Source organism: Carassius gibelio, chromosome A21 (genome assembly GCF_023724105.1).
Source record: "Carassius gibelio isolate Cgi1373 ecotype wild population from Czech Republic chromosome A21, carGib1.2-hapl.c, whole genome shotgun sequence".
NCBI classification, from domain to species: domain Eukaryota; kingdom Metazoa; phylum Chordata; class Actinopteri; order Cypriniformes; family Cyprinidae; genus Carassius; species Carassius gibelio.
Genome location: NC_068391.1, coordinates 3312947 through 3333440, shown reverse-complemented (window position 1 = coordinate 3333440; position 20494 = coordinate 3312947). Strand labels below are relative to the sequence as shown.

Sequence of the window (20494 nt, the reverse complement as noted above, 5' to 3'; positions counted from 1 at the left end):
AAAGATCTGAATCTTTTGACACTGAAATGAGAAACAGATCTGTGAGATGTTGTTTTTTGCATTTCGGTGGAGATAAACAGCAGCACTGAAGCTACTGAAATAAGAGATCTTTATATACACACACAAACCCACAAGTACACATGAATGCACACATTCACCTGTCTGAGAGAATTATCAGATGATTTCAGCTTTGATAGACAATGCATCCGCACACACTTAAATTAACAACTGCAAAGAGTGTTGTTGTATTTTTCAAGTTTGTCTTTACTTAAATGTGACATTGATTTGTTTAAAAAGAACGGTTGAGTTGGAGAAATTTAGCGTTGCTTCATTTGCTCAGCAATGGATTCTCTAGAGTGAATGGGTGCCATCAGAATGAGAGTCCAAACAGCTGATAAAAAGATCTCCGTACTCTACTCCAAGTAACAAATCCATCAAGACCTTTTAACTTCAAACTGTTGTTTCCAGCTAAAATATGAGTCCTCTATCTATAATATTGCTTTCTGTAGTGAAAAAGGTCATGTCATCTGAATCAGGAGAAAAATATGTACAGATCCAGCACCATTTAACAAGCCATAACTGTTCTAAACAAATATGTGGGTGGATGTTGATGTGAGAGGTCAACATTGAAAGGACTTTTTCACTGGAGTGGTGTGGATTACTTATTGTGATGTTTTTATCAGCTGGTTGGACTCTCATTCTGACGGCACCCATTCACTGCAGATTATCCATTACAGAGCAACTGATTTGATGCTATACATTTCTCCAAATCTGTCCTGATGAAAAAACAAACTCATCTACATCTTCAATTGCCCGAGGGTGAGCACATTTTCCGCAAATCTTAATTTATGGATGAACTACTCCTTTAGGGTCTTAAAAGAAAGTTAAAATGATAACTGAGGCCATTATGTCATCATTCAACCCTTCATTATTACATTTAGGACTATAAACACACAGCAGCAGATTTTACAGTGGTTTAGATCTCTGTTCTGTCAGTTCTATGTGAATTGAGCTCGTTTCCTGCCATGAAGCTTGAAGTATCTCCTTTCTCACCAGCCCACAGTGTGTGTGTGTGTGTGTGTGTATGTGTGTGTGGAATGACTCTCCTGTCTCTCCTAAATCCTGATGTTTTGTCCCTGTATCTGTGTTTACACATGCACGCTGTAGGGTAAAGAGTACAGGCATGCTCAGCTCAGATTTGAGATTTCTCCAATGGGGGCTGTGTCTGTCATCAGCTTTAGAAATGCAAATAAATCTTTATTATTCAAACTCTCAGAGGGGGAGGGATGGCACAGATGCATCAGGGTGGCATGCGAGGACTCGTTCACAAGTGTGCATGTGTGAGATTCGTTAGGTGATTACAGTTCTCCGCTCATTCAGGAACTTGTAGGTGACAGACGCTGTATAAACTCTGCTTCTCTTTGATCATGACGGCCTCTGCGCAAGTTAACCTGACAAGTAGAAGCCAACCAGGCTTCTTTTTCTTTTGCTAGGTTGTGCTTGATGCACAAATACAAAAAGTTGCCTAAAATAAGTTGACATGGATAACTCACAATCTGCACAGACAACATGTTAACTTTCAAACTGCATTGTATTAATTATTTAAAATCAGTATTTAGACCCGAACAACTGATTGCCTGTTAGTTTTTTTAAATAAAGAAGTAAATTCAACTCATATATTTTTTTTTCCAGAGAATAGACCTTACTTTTTTATATATCTCTCTCTACACACACACACACACACACACACATAATATAAATTTCTGCTGCTAAGCAAGACAGAAATGCTGCTTAAGAAATGTGCAAGATGTGCATGTAAATCTTTAATGTTCAAAATCCTTATGCATACAAAACACAAAACCTCTGTCCCTGTGAAAAATGTTTGTGTGTTCAAATGGGAAGGAAAGGAGTTTTAGGAACGGAGGAAAAAGGAAGTGCTGCTCTTCTCAAATCTGAGCGCATGAGACTTTTTAAACCTTTCTGCAATCACTTGCAGATTTGCATTTATGAATCAAAATGAAACCTCAGTAGCACGGCGAGACATTATTTGTCTCTCAAACTCATCAACTGATTTCTAACATTCATCACTTACAGTACTGGCACATACACTCTTTCTTTTGCCCTCTCGTTCAACTCTTTTTTTTATGCCCTGCGGTTGGAGATTCCACAATGAGAATGTTCCCACGGGCCGACACACACAGACTTGCACACATATCGTGCATGCTGTCAAACATGATGTGTCATTACTATAATTCCTGAGGCGATGAAACCAAAAAGGGAGGGAAAAAAGCAAACAAAACTTGTATATGGAGAAAAACAATATTTGAAAGACAGAATATTGCGTTATAATATACACAGATCTCAAATGGAAACATTAAAAGAGCAATGAAAACAATAAAAGCAGTGCAATTACAGGTCATAGAAAGGGGAATTCCTCGAACATTATTGATCTTTACCTCATTTTAGAGATGACTTTTGAAGTGCCCAAGTGAGATAAAGTGAGAAAAAGAGACTGTGACTAACAATGTGCTCTCATTTACAAAAAAGTTCTGTGGTTCATGATACAGTAATTGTGTCTGAGAAATGGTAAAACCATAATATTTGTATAAACAATATGAACATGGTAATTATTTAGTGCTTGTATATATATATATATATATATATATATATATATATATATACACACACACACACACACACACAGACTCACGCAAAATGTGAAATGTTCACACACAATGTACTTTTACACTAAATATAAGAAAAAATATGGTATATAATGAGCACATGATATGATATGTTCAAAAAGCCATGTTTTTCCAAAGTACCAAGTCAGAAAAACATAGTAGTATTAGCCTAACATTGCACATGTCCAAATACTCATGGCATGGTGCCATGTCCAAAAAACATGAGACGTTTCCCGGTGATAGGCTAAACTTTTCCCTCCTTTAGAATCTAGGGACAAAAGACGCACACTTTCAGAACTGGGTCTTGATTTGTTAACATAACCCCCCCCCACACACACACACACACACCCCAGCAGTGATCCGCCCTAGTCCCTCCTCAGTCCTCTACATGGGCCAGGAATAAACCTGTTTATCCCACATTCACTCTGGGAAAAGTGTGAGAAAGTGTTTTTTCCTTCCCTTGCGGTGAAACTAAACTGTGCAGGGAGTGTTTGCTCCTATCATTTTTTTTTTCATATCCACATTAATTTGAAGGAAATCTCACCCGGCCTCAGTGCCTGCGCGGATGGATAACGGGGGCGGGCGCTTTCCGTCCCGAGCGTGAGAAGTGATCGAGAGGAGCGCGTTCAGAGTCCCACGCGACAGTGACATCAGCGCACGCGCGCTACGAGCGGAGAATCGAGCCGAGTTTTTCCCACGAGCGAGAGACGCTCTTGAGAGACGCTGGGATTTATTTATTAATTAACACGGATATTTATTCTAACTCTTTTGCACTTTCTGGAGATTTAAAGAAGACTTCTGGGGATCTATGAGAGCTTCAGGAAGGATTTTAAAGAAGTTGTAACGCCGAGGCGGAGTTATGAACCGTTTCTTGGTGAAATTAACGCTACTGACGGCAGCATCGCTCGCGACGGCGGCACAAGGTATCAAACATCAGTGCAACTCTAATAACATCATATGCATGTAAAACATTGATTCATTTTCACACTATTAATTAAGTTTGGCTTTATTCTGCTTGTAGTAATAATTCTGCACAACTTGTTCCTCGAGTGTCACTTGTTGCACAGAATAGCCCGAATCTGCCCGATACTGATATTATTATTTTCGTCTCAGCTGTATTTTCTTTCATTTCCAGTATTTTAAATCGAGTAGCCTACTTGCATGGTTTTGCATATCAGTCGAGTTCAACAAAAGTCAGCTTTGAATAAAATAAAGATTTTTTGTTAAACTCGCTCGTCCTTTGGTCAGCATATTATTGATTGGTGATCGATATTGTTATAGATTCGGTTGAATTGAAAGTGTAACTCAGTACAAGTTCATACAGGCTGAACAGGACCACTTTTGCCACTTATAAAAGTTTTTTCCAGTTTATCTGAATTGTTATTTATCTCTTTCACTCACTTATGCAACTCTGTTCTTGTTATCGTACGTATAAAGATAACAGATTAATGTCTTCACGTTAAAGTTGAGTAACTTCAGAAGTATCACTGTAACTTTATGACAGTGTAAGTGCTTGATTTCTAAAGTTATTGCGGTTGTTTTGTAGTGCGCAGGATTTTTTTGTCTCATCCCTGATGTTCATTGAGTCGCATTGTGTGTGTGTGTGTGTGTGTGTGGAGTCTGGAGGAAAGCGATCTGTGCTTGAATGAAGGAGGGGGGTGGCGGGTGAGGAGGGCTTGTGCTGTTGTTCTCGTGCGCTGTTAAACAATGCCTCGAGACAGTGTTTTATGGGCTCGTGCTGGATTCTGATTTCTTTTGTCCGCGCGGCGTGGGCCCCGCAGCTGTCGCGCGCGCGCTCCCGTCAGGCGCGCGTGTGTCCCTACAGCACCCTCCACCTCCCCACCTCCACACACGCGCGGGTCACGCTGCCAGGACAGGCACCTAATGAGGAACTAAGAGCCTGACAGACAAGGGAAATGATACATTTAGACAGAAGACACAGGAAACGAAACAAATGCTTTTTAAAGAGATTTAAACCTGAGGTAAAAAAAAAAGTGAAGTAAGCGGAAAATATCCTAATAAGAAGTACTGTGGTGGTATCAGGGTATTGTAATGGTATCTGATGGTACTTTGAAATATAGAATGCACTGGTATTCATATGAATGTATTATCGTATTTAATCCAAGAACACAAAAAAACTCTTAAGTTAAAGTCAACTAAATAAATATATTTAAAAAAAATGGATAATTAAATGAAAAAATTAATAATTTAATATTTGAACAAATAAAAAAATAAAAACATAGAAAAAGCATAGACAAATGTTAAAAAATTGTAAAAGAATAATCCAGTTATCATTAATGACTAAGAAAGTCATGTAAATTTATTCAGCCAAAAATGTAGCTACTAAAGTTTACTAATAAAAAAGGTTTTGAATTCTAATGTATGGCCTAGTCTGTGCATTGAAGTTCAACGTGTTGAAGAAAAAATAAAAGAGTATTAGTACTAGTGGTTTAATGCATATCAAGAACTAGTCTGAGAGTTTTGACTAATAAGAGCTTTGTCTCTAGACAGTCGTTACCGATTAAAGACGGCACGGCCTGCAGGCACCTGGTTTCATTCAACAAGTGCACAACTGCAGTCTAGAGCAACTGGCTTATAGATGCTCTGTTAATCCTTAAAGTGTGATGATACACGCTCCTATGAAATAAATATACTCTCTTCCATAAATTGGCATATATTGAATGCTTACCTATTCAAGTCAAGACGCGCACATCCCAACACTGTCAGCTGAACTTAAAGTAGTGTGAAGCTGACTTATTAATACTGAAACGGGAAGACTGCATTTTGAGTTAAAACCCTTGTTAAAGGTTGACTGCCACATGGAGAGGGAATTGTTGAGGATGTGGAGCTATTTCTAGGCTCAGTGTTGGATAACTGGATTTTTCAGGATCTCTTTGGATGAATAGTCAAGAACCCCCCTCCATTCCTCCATCAAAGTCAGTTATTCACAGCCCAACAAAAGGCCAGTGGCTCTCCATCGGGGCCACAAAACAAAGGGCTTGGGGCCTTTTATTGAAGTCTAAAGGTGGCAAGGTTATTTTGTGAGGAGTTAGCGTGTGTGTTTGCATTGACAGGTGTGCTGTGGGATGCACAGGTGGGTGGGTGCATGTTCGACCTGGTTTTCTGCAGGTGATTTGTGTGTTGGGATGCACTAACATATGTTTGTCTTTGTGTTTAGGGCAAAGATGCTCAGAACACTGTCAGAATGGAGGAATATGCGAGCTCAAGCTGAGTGGAGAAGCAACATGCAGGTACGTTACAAAAACATACTAAAGGTTCTAAGTATAACTTTTTTTATGGCATTTATGGATCCATAAAGAACTTTTAACAGCCATGGAACCTTTCCATTGTACAAAAGGTTCTTTAGTGCACTCTCAAAAATGTAGTTTTTTTATTGGTATGCATGAAGACCTTTGACTATTCGTGGAAACTTTCCATTTTACAAAAGATTCTCTGGGGCGTTAAATTGTTCTGTTCACTATCAAAAAATGGTTATTGTAAGAAGTGATCACTGAAAAGTTCTTTGGGGAACCAAAAATGGTACTTCTGAGGCATCGCTGTGAAAACGCTGTTTTAGAACCTTTAGGAGAAATTTTTTGTAAAAAAAAAGACAAAAAATTATTGTGCGAACCCATCAACGTTCTGAACCTAGAATCCAAAACATGACTCTGAAACCCTATCGAATTAAGATCTTTCTTATTCTATAAAATATAGCAACTCAGTGGTTCTTCGCTAACCATTGAAGAACATTTATTTTTTTTTAAATGTGTGTATGCCTGTGTATTTGTTTGTAAGCTGTGATTTACCACTCTGAGATTCCACCTTTAGGCCCAAACCCCTTCTTAGCAACTAGACAAAGCACTCAGCATCTTTCAAGAGTGTGTGTGCATGCGCGAACGTGCACGCGCCCATAGTCATTCTGTTTCAAACTTGGATAAAAGACCCCCTACCAACCCCCCAGTAGTCCGTTGGTGCCCTGCTGCAGTGGGACGCTGCTTCTGTCAATGTCTATTCATGCCATTCAGCCCAACAGCTGGCCCTCACCTCCTATTGTCTCACACACACACACTTAGCATGGAATAAACCTTGCATTTCGTCTCATAGGATGCATATAGCGAGATTTACTATGATTTGGCCACCAAAATCAGAACATGTTTGTTTTATATTGTTTATGTCTCGATCTTTGTCGCTTTTGTTGTGTGTTTTCTTACACTTGTGAGGCTGTTTGTGTGTGTGTGAATGGTGTCTTTTTTTTGGACGGCAGATGGTGGAGGGGGTAATAAGACTGCAGGAACTCATGAGAAAGGCCTCAGTGTGTGTGTGTGTGTGTGTGTGTGTGTGTGTGATGCTTAAAAGGGGCGAAATTTAAAAGCAAACAAGTGTGTGAGACTGTTAGCAGTGCTTCTCGTTCTGCATGAAATCATGCATTTTCCAATCTAGGAAATGAGGCCACATCTAGTTTTACACATAAACTGTTTAAAATAAAATAAAAGCACTGCAATGTTTTCCTTTTTTTGATTTTAGAGTGTTCTGAATGGTTGCTAAGGTGTTTTGGATGGTTGCTAGGTCATTCTATATGGTTGGTTAGTGATCTGTTATTCTGGTCTTTTGTTCAGTGCAAATCTATGGGATATTACTTGGTTTATCGTCTACATCAAGCCACTCCATTTGAGGCATCATTCACATGCAGCACTGTACTTTAGTGTTCTGGGGTTTGTTCAGATCCGTAATCTTGATTATGAGCAATAATACCAGTTATGATTGCCTAATCAAATGACACTAATTAATGAACGAATCAGTCTAGAAATGATGAGAGAGATCATATCTCTGGTTGTTGAGTGGTTCGTAGATGCATTCACTGGGGGACAAACCCTGAACATCCCGTTGTGATGACCCCGGAGATAAACAGGAAGAGTAGAGATATTTCTGATCCCTTTTTTTTCGATCCCTCCCAAAAATATCTCACGTGGACTTTGACGGCTTTCCTATGTGGTCCAGTTCTCAGCCTTGGAAATTGCTTGTAAATGGCTGGTGTTTGTGTGTGTGTGTGTGTGTGTGTGTGAGCGTGTGGGGATTTTTCTGAATTGTTGCGTCTGAATTGAGGTCAGCACTTTTTGAAACGGGTGAACTTCACACGAACTTCTGACATTTCAAGAGAGGATGTCCTACTTTATGTGGAGTTAAAGTTGCTTGTGATGATTGTTTATGACACGGATGAGGTTTACTCATTTTTCAAGCACACAATGTGCAGGGGTAAAACTGGCACTCACAGTCTCAGACTGTACTCATACTAGATTACATACTAATTCTAGACTAGGAAACTTGACCTTTTTGGGTGATGCCAAATTAAAACCACTTTTAGGTGTGGTCAGTCATGGGGTGTTGAGTGTAAGCTCAGCCATGGGTTGGTTATATATGTGCAGCAGTTATGTCTTTGTTAACTGAAACTATTACAAATCATTTAAGTTCATATATAACTGTTTATTAAAAAAATAATAAAATAATAGTATTGTTAGTTTTAGGTTTATGAACATGATTAACTGTTCTACGCTCGTTCCAAAGGCACCTGACACAGTTTTGGAATGTTGGAGTGTGGGAAGTTACATCTAAATGGAAGTTTGGAATCAGAATTCCAGAGATGTCGTCTGAATGGAATGTTTCATGGCATTCTGTCTCTGGTTGTGGTTGGATTGGTGACTGCTTTTGGATGGGTGCCATAATTTTAAGACTAATCTAATATATTTGAGTGTGTGCTTTTTTGAACGCATCGTCATACTAGAAGCGTGTGCTGTATTTTGGGATGATTATGTGCATTACAAGAGCTATTTGTAGAAAGAATCACAATGTTTGTGAGCAGGAGACAGAAAGACACACAGAACAAATGTTTCTAAATTTGACTTTCTACCAAAATTGTGTGAAACTGCAGCATCTGGACGCATGATGTTTATTGTGTAACTTCCGCATTCATTTTCACATAAATCTCCATGTCATGCATTTAGTTTGTTTCTAATGTGTGGTTTTGCATGCACAGCTTATGGTTAGCTACGTGCTGTCCTGTTGTTCTCGTCCCAGAACTGAAAATATGTTTGTGATGGTAAACCTAAAATCACAATGTAAGAACTTTTCCCGTTGTTTGAAATAAAGCTCAAATGAAGTGAAATGTCAGACAAATGAATAGATTAAATAAAGGCAAATAAATTAATAAAGATGACAATAAAATAAATAATAGTTGAAAACTTAATGAGAAAAGTCTCTTTAAAATCAGTAATGCTTCCTTTTTGCAACTAAATGAAATAAAAATGTTGTAGTAGTAGAATTTACTACAACTAAAATAAACTAAATAAATAAAGAACAATAGAAACATGGAATAGAAATGCAACATAAAATGGTAAAAACCTTAGCTAGAATTAACTGAAAATATAAAAATAAGTCATTGATGAGATCAAGTCATTTATCCTGTAACAATGGTAGAAAGTGTTTTGTTATAATGCCAGAAACCATCACAACAAATAGATAATAATCATCAAAATATAACTGACTCAAACTGGCTCCACTGTCTTGTGTCTGGAAAGGTGTGAAGCGCACTAATCTGGCACTGAGGGCCAGACGCAGAGAACAAAATCAAGTTTGTTGTTTTGATTCACACCGAGGGCAGGAAGTCTGTGGTGTGAACGCGCACGCACACACACACACACACACACACACACAGAAGGCAGCAGCAGATGGTAGACCGGCCCACTGGAATGGGGGGTCTTTAGCCTGCAGTCACAAATGTGCTCAGGGGTCACAGGTCACCGCAGCATCTGTTCAGAGTCGAATCTCACACACACTCCTGCTCTTGGACCTGTTGCCACGACGGGCTGCAGATGACTTCTGCTTCTGTCTTTGGGGACAAAGAGAGGGAGAGAGTTAATGCCTCAAGTAAACTCACACACACACACACACACATCTGCGCATGCAAGTGTTTGCTGTGGGATGTCTTTATTATTAAACTACTGCATGTCAATTAGATCAAATGTATTGTGGTAAGAGCTTCAAAGTTAACAACATATACACACACACACAATATAGAGATCTTTAAATTAATTTAGAGATTTATAATTTCTAAATTTGTTCATGTGTATAATTTTTTTTCTTAACAAAAATCTTTAAAACAAAGCACTACACTGTGAAAAAAATTATACATATTAAAGAGCTAATAAAAAAATAATTAAATACATTTTTTACATTTATTTTTAACATTTATTTATTTTAATATATTTATGTGGGGTTTTTTTGTTTAAATTTACATTTTTGGATTTTCCATTGTTTTGTTTCCTGATAAAGAGCAACTTAATTAATTAAAATGCTCTGTGCTACAGAAGTATTGCGCTTTAAAACCTATTATATTTATAAATGTATGTATTTGTGAATAATATACATTTTATTTTATTATGAAAAATATTTTATTTTATAAAATAAAATATATTATTAAAATAATCTCTTATTATTATTATTATTATTATTATTATTATTATTATTATTATTATTATTATTATTATTATATACATTTAAAATTATTTTTTATTTTAAAGGGCAATTAATTCATAAAAACACAATGAACTACATTTCTACATTATAATTTCTATATATTAACAGCTAAACTTCTGTAAATAAAAATGTGAAATTTATTTCAAATTTGAGAGAAAGAAAGAGAACGAAAGAAACCAGCGCTAATATTTTGATATGTTCAGCCCAGGTTGTGATATGTTTAATACAGACTTATGATAAGCACTGAAAATGATGAATATGGATGAGCTCAAATAATGCCAATGGAGATTCTGTGCTGATAAAAGTGAGATATCAGCAGCAGGAGTTTGATCCTCTCCTGGGAGCTGCCTTGGTGACCTTATGCCACTCGCCATGGCAACAGGCTTTGTGGGAGGGGCAGAGTGCAGTGGGAGGGGCCTGCTGCACAGCTGCCCTTATTTATGCAGGCACCTGCTGCACCTCACAAACACACACTCGCACGAATAAAACACACTACATTTACTATATCTTACTTTCTTAAATGACCTTTAGTGGCTGTTGAAGAAAGTGTTCATTGATGTGTCATCTGATGTGTTCGTATGTGTTCATATGAGCGAGAGAAGCGTGCATGTGACACTGTGTGGGCTCTTGATAGCTCTGAGGAATTTAGATGAGTGTGAACAGTGTCTTTCTTTCACACACTGTTTTATACATGCACACACACATACATTTACTTAGCCATCTCAATGAGAACATATCATAGACTTCTGCTGTTGCTATATAAAACAAATTACGACTTGAACTCTAAAAGAAAAGTGCATTTCCAAAATGTAATTTTTTTTATTAACTGATGTCATGACTAATATCTTAATCTATATGACTGTAACCCTAAAAGAAACATTTCACTTCTAAAATGTAAAAAAAACTTTTTAAAAATATTTTATAAATATTTTAAAATAAATATAAATAAAAATAAAAATATTTAGCTTATTTTTAGGACAAATGGGTTGTAAGTCTTTTGTTAATTAATGTTATTATAATCTCTGTATTTTGTTTCATGAGGTGTCCTGCAGACTTCGTAAATATGAATGTATGTAAATATATAAATTATATAAAACCAATTACAATGATCATAACCCTAAAAAAACAAAAAAATAATATTTATTTTAATAAAATAATATTTTTTTCTTCCTTTTTTATATACAAATAGGTTTTATATATATATTTTATAGTCTGCAATTTAAGAAAAACTAAATTTCACTTGGAGCTTTTTTCATATTTAGCTCTATTGTTCTTGAAATATTAAGTAATATTATAATATGTGTTTTTTGTGTTTCTTTAGGTGTCCTGCAGACTGTGTTAATGCATATAAATCCAAGTTAATGAACAAATATAAATGTATAAATAAAATTGGCTTAAGGAACATTTTGTGCTAAAGTTTTGTTGTTGTTTTTCTGTGTTTCTTCAGGTGTCCTGCAGACTTCGTCGGCCCCCAGTGTCAGTTCCCGAACCCGTGCAGTCCATCACCGTGTCGTAACGGAGGCACGTGTCGCGCTAGGACACAGGGCAATGACGTGGAGCTGACCTGCGACTGTGTGTTGGGATACAGCGGGCCGCTCTGTCTGACACCTGTCAATCACGCGTGCATGACCTCCCCGTGCCGAAACGGAGGGACGTGCTCTCTGCTCACCCTCGAGAACTTCACCTGTCGCTGCCCACCTGGATGGTCAGGTACGCCTGCAGCTATATCACCTAAACTAGATGCTTTTCCTCTCGGGTTGCACAGTGATAAAGTTAACCTCTCCTTCGTAGGTAAAACATGCCAGCAGGCCGACCCGTGTGCATCGAACCCCTGTGCCAACGGCGGACAGTGTTCAGCGTTTGAGTCGCACTACATCTGCAGCTGTCCTCCTAACTTCCATGGACAGACGTGTCGGCAGGACGTGAATGAGTGTGCACTCTCACCCTCCCCCTGCCAGAACGGAGGCACCTGTAAAAATGAGGTGGGCTCGTACCTGTGCCTCTGCCCACCTGAGTACGCTGGCACACACTGCGAGCGTCTCTATCACCCGTGCCACCCCTCGCCCTGCAGGAACGGAGGCACCTGCTTACAGACCCGTGGCACCAGCTATACCTGCACCTGTCTGCCAGGTCAGTGCCTTTATTTGGATGTCATTTAAATGTACAATTCGATTAAATTTATAAAATATAATTTTTTAGAAAAAATAAAACAAATATATATAAAAATAAAATAAATAATTTGTGAATGAATAAATGAATGCATTTTATAAATAAATATTTAAATATTAATTAATTTATATAATTATTATATATTAATTAATCTAATTAATAATTTTTACAAACTAAGAATAAATGTTTTTAAATGAATTAATCATTTTCTGAATAAATACATAAATATTGTAAATGAAAACATTTTATAAATGAATAATGAATTAATTAATTAATAAATAAATACTTAAGTAAATAAAATTACTTATTTTCATAATGAATTAATAACTGTACGAATGAAAACATTTTATAAATGAATACTCTATGAATGAATAATTATTTTGTGAATTTATAAATAAATATTTAAATAATTTCTAATGAATAATTTTTACAAATTAATGAATAAATGTTTTTAAATGAATGAATCATTTTTATAAATAAATACATAAATATTGTAAATGAAAACATTTTATAAGTGAATAATGAATGAATTTATTAATAAATAAATACTTATTTAAGTATATAAATTTACTTATTTTCATAATGAATGAATAAATGTATGAATGAAAACATTTTATAAATTAATACTCTATGAATGAATGTTTTTTTTTGTGAATGAAGTAATATTTTTTTGAATGAAGAAATAATTTATAAATAAATGTATTAATACAATTTTATGAATGAATGAAGATTTTTTTTTATAAACAAATGAATTAATAAATAGCATTATACATGAATGAATACATATTTAATAAATGAATTAATTGATAAATCAATAATATTTATAAATGAATAAACGCTTTTCCTATAAATGAATGAATGAATAAACAATCTTACAAATATTTTTGATTAATTAACATCTATTAGTGAAAAAGTAATGAATGAACAAATAAATAACATTAATCATTTATAATTTGAATTACACTTCATTTTATTGGCATTATTTAAACTAATATATTTATTTACACAGCTGTGTTTTATTTAATTTCTGACTGACTGTAAAAACCAGCAGCTTTTGTTGCAGCATCCGTTCCTATCCCTGCATGTGCACGGTTATTCATTACCACTTTGTCTGGATGCAGCAATCTTTTAGTCTTAGTTTATATTTAATCTCAGTGAGTGACTCGAGCACATAAACCTTCTCCGTGCAAGGCCTCAGACTCTGATGTCACTGACTCTCTCGCAGGGTTCACAGGTCAGACGTGCGAGCACAACGTTGACGACTGCACCCAGCACGCCTGTGAGAACGGAGGCAGGTGTATCGACGGCGTCAACACCTACAACTGCCACTGCGACAAACACTGGACCGGTACTCCACAATAGCTATAATAATACAGTGTAATAAATATTTAGCATGCACTTCACATGTGACCTCTGACCCCTTCTCTTTCAGGTCAGTACTGTACGGAGGATGTGGACGAGTGTGAGCTCTCTCCTAACGCCTGTCAGAACGGAGGAACGTGTCACAACACCATCGGCGGGTTTCACTGCGTGTGTGTGAACGGCTGGACGGGAGACGACTGCAGCGAGAACATCGACGACTGCGCCAGCGCTGCGTGTTCACCGGGAGCCACCTGCCACGACAGAGTCGCCTCCTTCTTCTGCGAGTGTCCACACGGACGCACAGGTGCATCTCATTCAGCAGAATTCACTTACTAACTGAATTTGTTATTTTTGTATTATTTATATACTGTTAAAGTAACTAGTTCTTATTAAATTTTATATTTTAAATGTTCATTTTCATTAGTTTAAGTCATTTTATTATGAGCTTTTTTTCATTCCAGTTGTTTTAGCTATTTTCATACCTCTACTTATTTCATTTTCATTTCAGCTTATTCTTATTTTATTTTATTTTCTACATTTCAAATTTTATGCGTTTAGATTTTTCATCTCAGATTTTATCTTATCTTATTTATATCTTTTATATATTTTTTATTTTAATCAATTTCAGTTTAGTAAAAAATATATTTCATGTATATGTAAACAATTGTTATTTTTATATTTTATGTTATGTGCATTATTATGTTTCAGTTGCATTTAATTTCACTTGTGTATGAAAACAATAGCTTTTATATTTTTTATGTTTTACTTTTTTTGTTAAATGTAATATATATATATTTAAATTAGGTTTAGTTTAGTTAATTTTATAGATATTATTTATATTTCAGTTGTTTCATTTCTGTCTTTAAAACCAAAAGCTTTTATTTTTTTATATATGTTTTTACATTTTATTTTACTATTTTGTTTTAGTTAAGTTCAGTTTAGTTAATTTTATAGATATTATTTATATTTCAATTGTTTCATTTGTCTATAAACCAAAAGCTTTATATATATATATATATATATATATATATATATATTAGTTTTTAAAATGTTTATTTTATAGTTATTTTTTTAGCTTATTTTATGGACATTGTTTATAATTCAATTATAAATATAAATATAATTCAATTATTAGCATACACAAATATTAATATTTTAGTTTAGTTCAGTTTAGTATATTTTATGGCCATTATTTATTCCTAAATTGCATTTTATTTCATGTCTGTTTGTGAAAACCAAATCTTTTATATATTTCCCAGTAACCAAAAACAACAGTTTAACAATTGTAATTTCAGTTAACCATAACCAAACTGTTACCCACAGGTCTTCTGTGTCACCTTGATGACGCCTGCATCAGTAACCCATGTCAGAAAGGCTCAAACTGTGACACAAACCCAGTGAGCGGAAAAGCCATCTGCACCTGTCCGCCCGGGTACACGGGATCGGCCTGCAACCAAGACATCGATGAGTGCTCCCTTGGTATGTATAGCACATGATAGATTAGAAAGAATAGTAATTGCATAATGACTTTTGCATTACAATACTGGTTTGCATTTCAGGCGCAAACCCGTGTGAGCATGGTGGACGGTGTCTCAACACTAAAGGCTCTTTCCAGTGCAAGTGTCTCCAAGGCTATGAAGGCCCACGCTGTGAAATGGACGTCAACGAGTGCAAGTCGAACCCCTGTCAGAACGACGCCACCTGCCTCGACCAGATCGGTGGTTTCCACTGCATCTGCATGCCAGGTACGAGTCTTTGACCACTGACCTGCATCAAAAGCACATCACTACTGTAGTCTGACGGACGGATTGTTTTGTGTGTAGGCTACGAGGGTGTGTTTTGTCAAATAAACACAGATGACTGCGCATCACAGCCTTGTCTCAACAGTGGAAAATGCATTGACAAGATCAACTCGTTCCACTGCGAATGCCCCAAAGGTGACTACAGCATTATTGTTTTCAGAGATCTGATCAGAAAAACTAGCAATGAAGATGCAAAATAAACTTGGCATGCATTTTTCCCCCTGCAGGGTTCTCTGGGAATCTGTGTCAGGTGGATGTGGATGAGTGCGCCAGCACACCGTGTAAAAATGGCGCTAAATGCACAGACGGACCGAACAAATACACCTGTGAATGCACTCCAGGTACACATTTTTAAGTCATATTCTGTACTTCTACATTTGTTTTCTTCCCTAAAGAGCATTTATAATATTAGTTGTGATTTTTATTCTTGCACCAAAAACATTTTCATTAGGTTTGGTTCAAATATTCCACTTGTTTTTTGAACCTTGAGATTTTAGAAAGTGTTTTTGTAACTCTATCTTACAAATTCAAAGTTATTTTATAAATATGTTTCTTCTATTATATATTTATTAATATTTTGAATTATGTTTAGATTTTCATTTTAGCTTAAATTTGTCTTTTTTTTTTTTAGTATTTCTTCATTATGATTCTTAAGTAATTCTTTAATTTATGTTTATAGTAATTTTCATAATTGAAATTACTTTGTATCAGTATCAGCATTTCTGAACTTTAAGTTTTGAGTTTGTTTTAAATATCTAATATTTTATTTTACTTTATTTTTACTAATTGTATTTTTATTTGTTTACATTTTGTTTTATTAATTGATTTTATCTTATTTAAATTTCTTCTGTTAATTTATCTTAATTTATTTAATCTAATTTTATTTAAACTTATTTTTTAAAATATATATTTTTTGTTTTCACCAAAAAAGATTTTCACAATATTTCACCTTATTTCTGATCCTTAGAATTGTTATTGTAAATCTATCTTCTTTTTGAAGACTTTAAGTTCGCATTTGTTGGCCGTGGAAGTCTAAATTCTGTCATAAAACTAATAAGAATAAATTATTGTAATTTCTTCCTTACTTTGGAATGTAATGGTTACTTTTTTTTAAATGAGGCTGCAATGATGTATGTGGCCTCCAGAGGGTGCAGCCTTTGAAATGAGACACTACCTTTAAATAATTCCATATGTAAATTGCCTGTATTATGATTGGCTAACATCTTCGCATATGAAATGAGCATCACTGCCAACATTCTAAATTTGCAATGTGTCTTTTCAAATGTATTTCTGCAGGGTTTGCTGGCGCTCACTGTGAGCTGGACATCAACGAGTGCGCGTCGAGCCCTTGTCATTACGGCGTGTGTCGGGACGGTGTGGCCGCTTTCACCTGTGATTGTCGCCCAGGATACACGGGCCGCCTGTGTGAGACCAACATAAACGAATGCTTGAGCCAACCCTGCCGAAACGGAGGCACCTGCCAGGACAGAGAGAACGCGTACACCTGTACCTGTCCTAAAGGAACCACAGGTAACACATGCACACACACAAACACTTGTGTGAAATATAACGGTGGACTAATGATGACATAATCATGCCGTGATTGTGTCCGCAGGAATAAACTGCGAGATAAACATTGACGACTGCAAGAGAAAACCATGTGACTATGGAAAGTGCATCGACAAGATCAACGGCTACGAGTGTGTGTGTGAACCCGGATACACAGGTGAGTCAGTGCAGCATCTGTGTGTGTGTGTGTGTGTGTGTGAGAACAGGTGGCCAGCGAAGTGCAGAGCTTGTGTATCAGATATCAGATGTGTCTTAGTACAGAGATTGGCTTTCCCAGCTGAGACACACAAATTTTACTAAAATAACACTGAATGCAAAGCAGAAACAGTAGTTTTTATACAGTTTTTTTTTTTTTCAATATTGCAACTTTATTTTATTAAGCAATTACATTGCCCACAATTCTTTATGCCACATAAGTGGAGGACAGTTTTCAACCTCGATTTTATTACTAAAATAATACTGAACGCAAAGCCAAAACAGCAGGTTTTATGTGCATGAACAAACGAGTTAAGTAATAAAGAATGTGGAGCTAATTAAATTATATTTGCATGCAGAGGGGAAAAAAAACGTAGTTTCTTAACCTAGTATGTCCTGGTATTGTGATACTTAAATCTTTGAGTACACATATTGTCATTGCAATTTTATTTTACTCAGAACTATTATTGCCCACAATCCTTTGTGCACATAAGAGCTGGAGAGTTTACTTTTTGAGCTGAATGTATGTTTTCACGCATGTTTTTTTTTGTTGCTTTATATACATTAAGCAAATGCCTTGTTTGCTGTAGAATTTTTTTATTTTTTTTACAAAAATAGTTTTTATTAGCAAGGTTAATAATATGCAGTCTATTGGTGCTGCAAGGGAACCTGAACACATTTTGAGCAGCACTATATGTATTGTAGTAAGTATTATACTCGGTTTAGCGTGTGTGATAGAGAAACTGCAATAAAGTACCATTGTTGTAAGAGAATCGAACAGTTACCCATTACCCTTCAGAGGAGGGATGTGTGTGTGTGTGTGTGTGTGTGTGTGTGTGTGTGTGTGTGTGTGTGTGTGTCGAGGGGGTAATTGTTGTTCGGCCGTGTGTGAAATAGGGTCTGTCCTTTTGTATCTGCAAACAGCCCTGTGTAGGACCTGCCCTCCCCCCAGCGAGTGTGTGAGGGGTGTGTGAAAGACAGAGAGAAAGGACGAATGAAAGAGCACAAGAGGGTGGAGGAAATCCTTTGTGCATTTGGAGCAGGGCTGGAGATTTGGGATGGGGCTCACACACACAAACACACACAAAGGCAGACAAAGAACAAGAGGTCAACACAGATCGGAGTCCCAAGGAACATTCCTTTACTATGCAATTTAACTTAATAATAGTTATATCTCTTAAACTTCTGCTTGGATCACTGTGAGACTTCATATATGATATATGAGAGCATCATATATGATAAATACATATGTATATATGTGAAGAAGAAAAAAATCATACTAAATCGCGTAACTAAGGCTTTCATAATAAAGTTAATAAAGTCCATCCTCTATTATTTCCCACTGATTATTAATTTGCACTCACATATGTCACATTTCAGAAGGTGAAAGCGAGTTGCATTTCTCTAGTCTTTTCCACACATTCATATACGTATTGTTATTCCTCACAGGTTCAATGTGTAACATCAACATTGACGACTGCGCATTAAACCCGTGTCATAATGGCGGCACCTGCATCGACGGCATCAACAGCTTCACCTGCGTCTGTCCGGAGGGTTTCCGTGATGCCACCTGCCTCTCCAAACACGACGAGTGCTCCAGCAACCCCTGTATTCACGGCAGCTGCCTGGACCAGATCAACAGCTACAGATGCATGTGTGAGGCCGGCTGGACGGGACGCAACTGTGACATCAACATCAACGAGTGTTTGTCCAACCCGTGTGTGAACGGAGGCACCTGTAAGGACATGACCAGCGGCTACGTGTGCACCTGCAGAGCTGGCTTCAGCGGTAAGATGCTGCGTCCCAGTTCATATACTATACTTCCCAAGTAGTATTGAAGATTAGGTCTAATCGTTTGCATACTATTTAAGTTGCATGCTTTTTGGGCTGATACTGCACAAAATCCTTTGCAGTACGTATTGGAGAAGTTAGTGATGGTTCACATTCAACCATATACAATTTTTTTACTTTTTCTACAAAAAATCTCATTAAATGCAAAGCTGTTTTTAGATTTTGAACTATAAGTTAAGTAATAAGATAATTGATTAAATTAAAGCTTAACGCTTGCATGCAAACGGCAACAGAGTGTGTGCACAATTTAATGCAATTTTTTAATGTCGTTAGTATGCTTAGATTTTGCTGCAAAATGTAAGAATTAAATATAATAATAAAATGCAATCTAAAAATAATTATTAAAATAAAATTAATTTCATTAATATTTTCGGTGGACTTTGAAGTATGCATGCATGATTTTAAGGCTAAAAAAATGTAAAAAATCAATAATTTAATAAAATAAAATAATTAGTGACTGTTAACTTTTAAACTCTTACATTTTCTACACTTTTCTACTAAAAGTAGCATTTAATGCAAAGCCAAAATAGATGTTTTTTTAATGTCTGAATAAACTTTGCACAATATAATTCACTTAAAATTACTATTACTCAATTTTATTACAGAAAGTGTGTCCGAATCTGTCGTACTGTAATGCTACACACCCAAAAGCATGCATTTCCCCTTTTGTTTGTTTATTTTTGCATTTAGAGTATATAATGATTTGACTCTGTGTGTTTTCTTGCATTTAGGTCCCAACTGCCAGACAAATATTAACGAGTGTGCATCCAACCCCTGCCTAAACCAGGGCACCTGCATTGACGATGTGGCTGGATTCAAGTGCAACTGCATGCTGCCTTACACCGGTACAAACATGAACACACACACACACACACACACAACAGCCATTGTACAGCTGGTTCTTGTTTTGAAATGGCAAGCTTTGCAAAGGTGTTTGTAAAAATGTCAGGGGACAAGAAATAACTCTGTATTGTGTCAAGGGTGGCAACTCAAATTGGTTCATTTCCTGTTTAGCCTCTTCCTGTTTCCTGTTGAGGCAAAGAATTGACAATAAAAGGAAACATCAAGGGACTTCCTGCTTCGGCTGGTCACTGTAGACACAGATAAGGAAGTGCCTGCAGGAAAACTGAGGCAGTAGAAGAGTGAGACTGAAAAAACAAAGAAAGAAACTTCTGTGCCAAATCAACAGGCGTTTTCTTCACTGATTTTGAGGAAAAACCTGCTGAATTCTGGGTGGAATTAAACATGCTCAAATGTGTATTACACTTCTGTTGGTGGCAGAAAGCCAATTCAAATTAGCCAGAATAATTACAGTAATTATAGTCAACCTTG

At 36.3% G+C, this 20494-nt stretch overlaps 1 protein-coding gene across 1 annotated transcript in view; it reads left to right on the top strand.

Annotated features, from left to right (window-relative positions):
• The first annotated feature begins 3235 nt into the window (after positions 1-3235).
• notch1a (notch receptor 1a) overlaps positions 3236-20494 on the top strand; it is a 31671-nt gene continuing 14412 nt past the window's right edge. The window contains exons 1-14 of the mRNA XM_052537218.1: positions 3236-3607; positions 5863-5935; positions 11662-11924; positions 12006-12344; positions 13609-13731; positions 13816-14049; positions 15069-15224; positions 15305-15490; positions 15569-15682; positions 15775-15888; positions 16844-17077; positions 17163-17273; positions 18761-19099; positions 19894-20007. Coding sequence (XP_052393178.1) covers positions 3544-3607; positions 5863-5935; positions 11662-11924; positions 12006-12344; positions 13609-13731; positions 13816-14049; positions 15069-15224; positions 15305-15490; positions 15569-15682; positions 15775-15888; positions 16844-17077; positions 17163-17273; positions 18761-19099; positions 19894-20007 — 2464 coding nt within the window. The 5' untranslated portion in view covers positions 3236-3543. The remainder of the gene's footprint in view (positions 3608-5862; positions 5936-11661; positions 11925-12005; positions 12345-13608; positions 13732-13815; positions 14050-15068; positions 15225-15304; positions 15491-15568; positions 15683-15774; positions 15889-16843; positions 17078-17162; positions 17274-18760; positions 19100-19893; positions 20008-20494) is intronic.